This window comes from Raphanus sativus, unplaced genomic scaffold (assembly GCF_000801105.2).
Source record: "Raphanus sativus cultivar WK10039 unplaced genomic scaffold, ASM80110v3 Scaffold0980, whole genome shotgun sequence".
In the NCBI taxonomy this organism is placed as follows: domain Eukaryota; kingdom Viridiplantae; phylum Streptophyta; class Magnoliopsida; order Brassicales; family Brassicaceae; genus Raphanus; species Raphanus sativus.
The window spans coordinates 2,431-12,292 of record NW_026616294.1 but is presented as its reverse complement, the minus strand read 5'-3'; the positions used below and the strand labels follow the sequence as shown (position 1 = coordinate 12,292).

Here is a 9,862-nt window from a genome sequence, read left to right as displayed (position 1 = left end):
TTAGAAGCCATAAACCTATTTTTGGAGCGCTGCTCGAGACACATATCAAGGAACCCTCTCTAGCCCATTTGATGTCGTCTTTATGCAGAGGATGGCATTACAGCTCAAATCACTTGTCGGATGCGGATGGTAGAATCGTTCTGATCTGGAAGGATCCTGTAAAAGTGCAAATTATTTCTCAATCAAGGCAGATGTTAACGTGTCAACTCAAACTCCCTAATTGTGCTCCTATCACCTACTCAGCAATCTATGCTTCAAATGAAGTGGAAGAGAGACTTGATCTATGGGTTGAGTTGATAAATCTCCATACCTCTCTTTCGCTAGACTCTACGCCATGGATGATAGGTGGTGACTTCAACCAGATACTGTATCCTCATGACCACTCGACGTTTAATCATCTCACTCATGCTTCTCAAATGTACCAGTTTCGTGATGCTCTCCTGCAGATGAGCATCTATGATCTGCGATTCCAAGGGCCTGTTCACACATGGTCAAATAAGCGAGATATAATGCCAGTAGCAAAGAAACTGGACAGATGCTTAATCAATAGCGAAATCATCTCTACATTTCCTCAAGCCACTGCCATTTTCCTACCGCCAGCCCTATCTGACCATGCCCCATGCCTCATAGACCTAGCCTACCCTCTTCCCTCAGCCGGTACCCAGCCATTCAAATTCCTAAACTATTTAACCAAACACCCGGAGTTCTTGGAGGTAGTGACTGATGCTTGGTCTCAGGCCGGAAGTTTGTCTGCCAACCTTACTGCTCTGTGTTGGAAGCTGAAAAGCATTAAGAGAAGTTTAAAAATACTAAATAGAGAGAATTATTCCAACATTCAAAAGAGAGTGAGAGAGACTTACGGTTTGTTGCAACTTGCGCAGGTACATGCTCTAACGGATCCAACCCCTGAAACATTTACGGAGGAACATAAGCTCAACCAGAAATGGCAACTCCTGAGGCAGATAGAAGAATGTTATTTCAAGCAAAAGTCAAGGATAAACTGGCTACTCGAGGGGGATCTAAACACCACCTTTTTCCACCGTGTCTGCCAAGTAAGAGCAAGTTACAACTCTATACGCTCCTTCTTACTTCTGACGGGTGAAATCATCAATGACCCCATGGAGATGAGTAACCATGCAATAGCTCATTTCCAGAAGGTACTAGGTCCTGATTGTTTACCGCAGATATGGTTCACCCCTTCCCACTGGTTCCAGAACCTCTCGACTTTTCAGTGTAACCAGCAGCAACGCGATGTTATTCTCTTGATGCCCACATCAGAGGAAATAACCAAGCTTATGTTCTCCTTGAACCCTAACAAAGCTCCTGGTCCTGATGGCCTTTCTTCGGCATTCTTCAAAGGTGCTTGGTCACTGGTAAGAGGAGAGTGCATTGCCGCCATTCAAGATTTCTTCAACTCTGGGTTCCTGCCAAAGACAGCAAATGCAACCATACTCACACTGGTCCCTAAATTCAATGGAGCTTCAAGAATATCTGAGTTTCGACCTATATCATGCCTCAATACTATCTACAAGGTCATCTCACGATTGCTAGTGCGAAAACTTAAGCCTCTTCTCAAAGATCTAATCATGCCTAATCAAACAGCTTTTGTCGAAGGGAGACTTCTAGTGGAGAACACTGTACTTGCTAGTGAGCTCGTCAATGGTTACCATAAAAACAAGGGGGCAAAGAAGGTTACCATCAAAGTCGACATAGCGAAAGCGTTTGATACACTCTCATGGGAGTTCCTCTTCTCGGCTCTTGAAAGTCTGTCCCTGCCTCCAGCTTATACCCGACTTCTCAGAGCCTGCATCTGCACAACATCGTTCATGGTGGGTTACAATGGCACGGTGAATGGTTACTTTAAAGGAAAGAGGGGATTAAGGCCGGGAGACCCGCTTTCTCCCTACCTTTTTGTGATTGCGATGAACTATCTATCGATGATGCTAGACAAGGAAGCAAGAACAGGGAGCTTATCTTACCACCATAACTGCAGGAAGACAAGGTTGACGCACCTCTCCTTCGCGGACGACCTCCTGATTTTTATTGATGGTTCTCTAGAATCGGTCCAAAGAGTTCTTCAAATCCTCCATGAGTTTGAAAAACGTTCTGGACTGGCAGTGAGCTTACAAAAATCCACCTTCTTTGCATCTGGACTCTCTGAACCTGAAATAGCAACAATTCAAGCATCAACTGGAATGCCTTGTGGGACTCTACCTATGCGATACTTGGGAGTACCATTATGCACAAAAAAAGCTGAACTTACAGAACTGTGAGCCTCTGTTGCAGCAGATCAAACGAAGGTTCTCCTCATGGTCATGCAAAGCATTATCCTTCGCAGGGCGTTTGCTATTGATAAAGACGGTCATATCAGGGGTCTCTACTTTCTGGTGCTCTACGTTCATCCTCCCGATGGCCTGCATCAATAAGATAAACTCTTTATGCAACTTGTTCTTATGGAAGGGTAAAAGTGAAGGTAATTACTCTGCCAAGGTGGGATAGGAAACTGTTACTCTTACCAAGGAACAAGGCGGCTTGGGAGTCAAGGACCTTCACACCTGGAATCTAGCGTGCATCTACAAGCTCATCTGGTTGTTGTTCTTTAGGCCTGACTCAGTGTGGGTGTGTTGGTTCAAGGAGGTTATTTTAAAAGGAGACTTGAGCAACTATTGGACAGTGAGACCGAGTACCTCTTTTTCGTGGATGGTGAACAAGTTGATCAAGTCAAGGGAGCTAGTTTTTCCTCTACTCCAAAGACGAGTAGGGAATGGAGAGACCACAACCTTCTGGGTGGATAACTGGATACCGTTTGGTAGCCTTCACACTTATTTGAATGCGAGAAGTTCAAGGTTGGGAATCCCTCAATCAGCTACGGTCGCATCCCTTTTTCGCAATGATCGATGGGAACTGCCTCCTGCAAGGACAGAAAAACTATTAGCTTTGCAGATTCACTTGACAACTGTTACATTGGATGAAAGGGAAGACTTTTATGAGTGGGAAGTGAATGGTAGAGTAAATGGCAGATACAGCATGGGAGAGATTTACATATACCTTAAGGGGCCGCAACCGTTGGTTTCCTGGTCTAACGTGATTTGGACTTCCTATGGTATCCCTCGCCAAAGCTTTCTTATGTGGCTTGTGCTGCTTGATAGGTGCCCTACGAGAGACAGGATGATTAGATGGGGAATAGATGTGAGTCCAAACTGCTTGCTCTGCAATACTACAAATGAGAGTAGGAATCATTTATTTTTTGAATGTGCTTACACTGCTACGATATGGGGAGCGATTGCAGCGAGATGTCAACTTCGCCCTTTGTTAAACTGGGACTCCACTCTGATGCAACTGCAGTCTCTGGGAGGTAATAAAGATCTGAAGCGCCTTACACTACTTGCGGTTCAAGCCACAATCTACTGGATATGGCGAGAGAGAAACACAAGGATTCATCAACAGATCTTCAAGACTACAGACTCCATCATTTCCACTATCGACAAGCAACTGAGGAACCGAATTCAGAGTATCAGGCACCAGAATCCATGACTCTCTTCGGCAATGATGCAACTATGGGTTCTTCGATCATGACCAAGAGACGGAGAGACCGATGATCACATTTCTACAAACACCGACAAGTGACTTTCTGCTTTCTTCTGCATTTTTAACTAGTGGGCCTAATGGGTTCCAATGATATGTGTGTCTAAAATTAACTCTGGACTTAGCCTATTCTACTCTGGCCGGGGTCTGTATGGTTTTTTTTTTTTTGCATTTATATATGAAAGCCTGTTCTTCAAGAAAAAAAAAAACATTAAGAATACATTTAAAACTTGGAATTGATCCTTATTCCTTACTAATACCCATATTTATTATTGGCTGACAAATTCGATCGAAGGATCTATCTTCTCGGACTATACATATTGTGGTCGGTCTGCGGCCCAACCTAAAACAATTATGGCCCATTTTCTCGAAAAGATTAACCAGCGAGAATGTACTGGCAAGGTTTTGAAACATGGGCACAATCAAAAGCCAAACCCTCCTCAAACTCTTCTTAAAACATACATGTACATACTAAATTCATAACTATATAGGCTTTATAGCATTTCATATTTTTGACTTTAAAAAAAAAAAATATATATATATATATATATTTATTTATTTATTTCAACCTGAAAAAAGGAATTTTAGATCGGTTACAAACCCAAATTGAACAAAAACTCCTAAGTCAATGTATTACAAAGCTCTATTTTTAACTAATTGCTTGGACGATATTAAACTCTACGTAATATGATAATGAATACACACCAAATACTTTCAAGAATATAATTCAAAACGTTACAAAAGAATGTTATACTTTCTTCCTATTCTTCTCAATGTAACAAGCAAACGAGATCTCCGTGTTTCATCTCCCAACAGTCATAATACTAACTCAACGATCACAAACATAACTTTTTGTTGAAATGCATGCAGTGATGTTATAAACAAAGGGATAATTTCATAATTCCGTCAACAAGCAAGTGGGGTGATTATTCGTTTGGACTTAGTTTTGAACACATTCGTCTGGAGTTACAATCAATGTTTCGTAAGAAAAAATGTTTTAGACTGTTGATTTGGAAACGTCTTAAATTTCTATGTACTAGTAAAAAAGCTAGCATTCGTTGTACGGGACGTAGTCTGGCCAAATGTAATTTTCGTAGACGCAAAAGAAATAAACTCGCAATCAAAATCAATGTCTAGAGGGTGTGAGAGCATTCGCCCCTGTAATACAATATGTTTTTAGGATTATGAAAAGTTATTTTAGTAAAACAAGGATGATTATAGAAAGTAAAATAACAAATTTTGAGATTAATATAAATATAAATCTAAAAGATTATAAATTATTTATTTGTAAAATTAATATACAAAATTTTAAACCGTATTTGTCTAAATTTACAAACTTTAAAACCGTTTTTGTCTCAATAGCGTTTTGCTCCTAAGTTTTTTTTTTTTTCTTAGTTCGCGTTTGTTGTGTGTTCACAACCCAGATGAGCAGAAACGGCATAGTATCTGGTCTTGTGTGTCTTAAATGGTGCGAATTTAAAAGTTCATATACATTCTTGTTGCGCATGTGCATGCCGCCGACCATTTGCTTTGGCTTTGACATTTACATAATATAAGCTATTAGGTGGGAAAAAAAACCAGAATCGAATCAGAACCAAACCGAAATATCTGAAATCAAAATCGGATAAAAACCTTCAAACATCCTAATGAATTCCTGTATCCAGGTATTTTTATAAATATCCAAAGTAATCCGAAATATCCAAGTTATAGTTATCTTATTATCTGATATTTATCTAAAATATCTTATTTTTAACCCAAATTATCCGAACTATCCGAAATAATCGAACCGAAACTGAATGAGAAACAATTTTTTCGGATATTTTGTGATTCCTATTTTGATTATCCGAACTGAATCAGACCCAAAATTATCTAAACCGAACCGAATCGAAAATAACTCAAGTAGTAAATGAATCTTCTAATCTCCTATCCAAATTATATGATATCCAAAATAACAAACCAAATCGAAATGCCCAGGCCTATAAACTACTTTACAAAAGGATATGAGTTGTACATTTTTGCCGATTGTTAGAGCAACTATATACAAAAAAAAAGAAAAAGAAAATACTCATATCTTATATATTAAAACAGAAGTCATGACTTCTTTCATGTGTAATTTTTTAGTTTGGACCATTTTTATTTTTTTATTAAATGTATTTTACTAAGACTAATAATATATATAATCTTTCAACTACTTTAATCATAATATCTTTTGATATCTTTTCATTTTAAATATAAATATATATTTTAAAAATTCTAGAAAATCTTTTAAATTTTTTAACAAGATCTCAATTTTCAAAGATTATATGTAAGTCTATTCACTATTTCGAAATTAGTTATGAAATTTTATTATATATTAATATATTATATATTAATTTATTAATTCATGTATAACTGTTTGCTATTAATTTATTTTCTTAATAAAGAGTTGTTTGATAATTTTATAGATGATCTTAACAACATTTCATTATAAAATTATTGGACTGATAACAGAGTTTAGTTACTTTATAAATAAACTTCATGGTACCAACATTACAAATATTACTAGATTATAAAAATAATTATGTTTTAAATTATATAGTACATCATTAGAAACATTAATTAGTTTGATGGTTGGCAAAATGAACGAAATTAATTGTTTGTATTTTTTTGTTTATGCTTAATAGATTAAATATCAAAAATAAATTGAGAAATTGCCAAAATACCATTTTCATAGTACCACTTTTCATGTTTACACTAACCACTTTTACCACTACTTTTAATGAAGGGTTTAGATTTGAACATTTAGGATTTAGGGTTTAGATTTTATGTTTTAGGGTTTAGATTTGATGTTTTAGGGTTTAAGGTATAAAGTTTAGGGTTTAGAGTTGAGGATTTAGGGTTTATAGTTGAGATTTCAGGGTTTAGGGTTTAGGATATTGAATTTAGGGTATATAGTTTAGGGTTTAGGGTTTAGAGTTGAAGATTTAGGGTTTAGGGTTTAGAATTGGGGGTTTAGGATTTAGAATTTTGGATTAAAATTTTGAAAAGCATATAAAAACAAAGATATAAGAGTCTTTAACATTTTAATAAAAAAGGTATTTTTGAAAATGTGTATTTAGTGGTGGTAAAGATGAATAATGGTACCTTCAAAGTGGTATTTTTGAAAATTCCCCTAAATTGATATTGATATATTTTTGGCATCTATTAAATTTAAATATGTGTATCCATTCTATTAAAAATTGAACATGACCTATTGATAAATGTTAAGTTTAAATAACTATATATTTAATTTATTTAAAAGATTATTCTATCAAATTAAATTAATACTAAACAAAATGAAATTACAAAAAAATCAAATATAAAAATTAAAATTTTCAAAAAAAAAATATTTGATTATTTATTACATATAATCCTATTATTCCAATTCTAAACATTTGATTTTCTTTACCTTACCATCAATCCAAATATTTTTGTATATAAAATAAAAATAATATCCGCACGATTGAGTGGGTCGAAATCTAGTTAATTATTAGGTTACAACGCGCAGTGTCTCATCGCTTCCAATTTCCAATGATTTCCGAGAACTCAGACGATATATTGTTACGTTTTTTTGTTCTCTTCTTATGCATTTTTAATATTCTTTTGGTCTGAATATTGTCTGACAATTATTGTTGTATGTAGCTGTATAGACAAGAAAAGTTTAAAGTATCCAATGTCATAAGAATTATGTTATGCGTTGTTTCTATGTAGATTAACGCCTATGACGTCTAACCCAGCTTACTTCAACATTAGCAGATATGTAGCCTAGATGATCTATATAGTACTACCAAACTAGAATACAAATATTATTATGAGTAAAGTAAAATTCAAAATTAGATTTAGCTGTAAATTTATATTGGCATTGGTTAAAACGTGTAAGTTTTGTGTGGTTTAAGTACAACGTGTTTTGATTAAAAACAACCTAAAACTCACTATTTATATTTTTTTTTCTTACCCAATAATATGAACCGGTGGAAATATGTTTTGCCCAAGGGGAGGGAAAAATATATTTCCGCAACTAAATTTTTCGTATTTATCAATTATCACACGCTATTCACATTTAACTTCTAACAATCACTTGAACAACCCTCACAATATGTGAATGGTGGCAGCGTGGATTTGCCATTTTCACATTGAAAACACAAAATAGAACAATTTAGAAAAATAAGTATATAAGACTATATATATGGCACTAACTTTTTTTTTTAACACTGATTTTATTCAATAACAAAGGGTTTAACAAACGAGTCTCCTAAGGCACAAACTCCTCACAAACAGAGAATTGGGGAGAAACAAGAAACATAACAAAGAAAGTAAAAACTGAACAAAAAGACACCATTAGAGTATCATTATCCGGGGTTCTAAAGAGGGTCTTTTAGTTTAATTGGAATTAAAAGAAAATGGAAAATACCAATAAACATAAACTACGTCTCTTAATTAGAGACCAGAAGAGACGGTCTTCAGCCACGCGTCATGATGAAATCGTTTTAGCTCTATCTTCTCCCTCTTTCGATTATCAACGCGTTTCTCACATCCCATCTTGTTGATCAGAGGAATTCCCGAGCTTCAGATCAACAATCATGGCCACTGCTGGAAACAAGAACATCAATGCCAAATTGGTTAGTTTTTTTCTGTTTTTGGTGTGCTGATTCTTTTATTAAGCTATAGATTCTTTCTGGGATCCTTTTGTTTATCCTCGGATCCTGAATTTGACTGATTTCCGATTTGGGAAATTCTTCTTCTTCCGATCTCAGAGTTTCGTAGATTGCATGTTTCATCAGTATAAAGCTAGGGCTTGAAGTAAAGGTTGTATCTTTTCATGGATTATCCCATCTGATACGGAGAGTTTCGAAGTTTGGAGAAGATGTCGGAAAGGAAATCTTTGGACGGGAATCGGTCAGGACCAGACACAGATAACTGTCGGAGGAGAGGGTCAAAGGAAAAGAGAGAGGACTCCGGTTGAGAAAGAGACCAATCGGCTAAAGAGGTACCCATTTCTTTTTACTTTTTTTACCATTACCGTTTAGTTGCGTGATGTGGCTTTTTTGGTGCAAACAAAAGGTTGCTGAGGAACAGAGTTTCAGCACAGCAAGCAAGAGAGAGAGAAAGAAAGCTTACTTGGGTGAGTTGGAAAACAGAGTAAAAGACTTGGAGAACAGAAACTCTGAACTTGAAGAGAAACTCTCTACTTTTCAAAACGAGAACCTGATGCTTAGATAGGTACATTTTTATCTATCCTCGCATCTTCGGTGTCAACGACTGGACATATATGTTTTAAGAACCATCAGTTTGCAAGCCATAGGAACCATTCATCGAATAGAAGATAAGCTTGAGATTAGTTCACAAATATATGTTCAGATTTTTCAATGGTTCTTGGAATAGCTCATTCACAGCTTGGTTCTTGTTATGTCTGTGGTTTTGCTTTTCACGTGGTGGAGAAGATGAGAATGCAAAGTTAGATTCTTTTGTATTTATATGGTGATATTGCTTCTTCTTTTTTAATGATGTTTCTTGTAATGCATTTTAAACAAGTTTTTTGGTTGTTTTGGTGCATACAGACTCTGAAGAACACAACAGGAAACAAGAGAGGAGGCGGTGGGTGGTTCTAACGCTGATGCAAACCCTGTTGCCTGGTTTGCTTTCTTGATCCCTTCTTTGTCAGCTTCATGTACACATTGAATACATTATGATGCTGAATATGTCGGGGTATGTTGTATCTTTAGCCAGTGTACCTTTGTAATTCTTAGTATTTGCTTTCAACAAGAGAACTTTTGCACACATGTAACAACAACAAGAAAACAATGTTTAATTTTTCTTAAGAACCTTTAAATAAGAAACTAGCATAGGAACACAAGAATGTTGGTGTCTCTTAACTAGGTCTCTTACATAACATTTAATACTTAAAAATGATTAAGAGACCCAAAGTGAGTTTTTGGGTTAATGATGCTCTTAGGTGCCATATCAAATCGCAGTGAAAAGAAGAAGCAAAGGATCCTGCATGGAGAACATAATATCCACACGGCACAGCGCCACGTCCATCTGACTATACGCCATCATAGGATGCGTCTTCTCGGATAGTTAAGTCAATCCATTAAGGACCATCAGTCGCAAGATACGCTTGATAACAGTGACCACTTGACACTAACTAGGACAAAGGTTAACAACGTGTTTTTCGGTTCTTCATGGTCGAATGTTTCATTTTCGGATAGAGGAATATATAATTGATCAAAACCAATTATTTTGTTGTTGTAGCTCACTG

The 9,862-nt window shown here is 36.1% G+C and overlaps 1 protein-coding gene and 1 pseudogene across 1 annotated transcript; both read left to right on the top strand.

Annotated features, from left to right (window-relative positions):
* Nucleotides 1-2,700: 2,700 nt before the first annotated feature.
* Nucleotides 2,701-3,534, top strand: LOC130503495 (uncharacterized). The gene has a single exon (XM_056998115.1). It carries the CDS (start codon nt 2,701-2,703, stop codon nt 3,532-3,534), a length of 834 nt encoding a protein of 277 aa, XP_056854095.1.
* Nucleotides 3,535-8,183: 4,649 nt separating this feature from the next.
* LOC108846467 (transcription factor HY5-like) lies at nt 8,184-9,550 on the top strand (annotated as a pseudogene).
* Nucleotides 9,551-9,862: the final 312 nt, after the last annotated feature.

Bases quoted from the DNA above. Each gene is read 5' to 3' on its own strand.
- LOC130503495 (XM_056998115.1), top strand. From the start codon at position 2,701: ATGGTGAACAAGTTGATCAAGTCAAGGGAGCTAGTTTTTCCTCTACTC.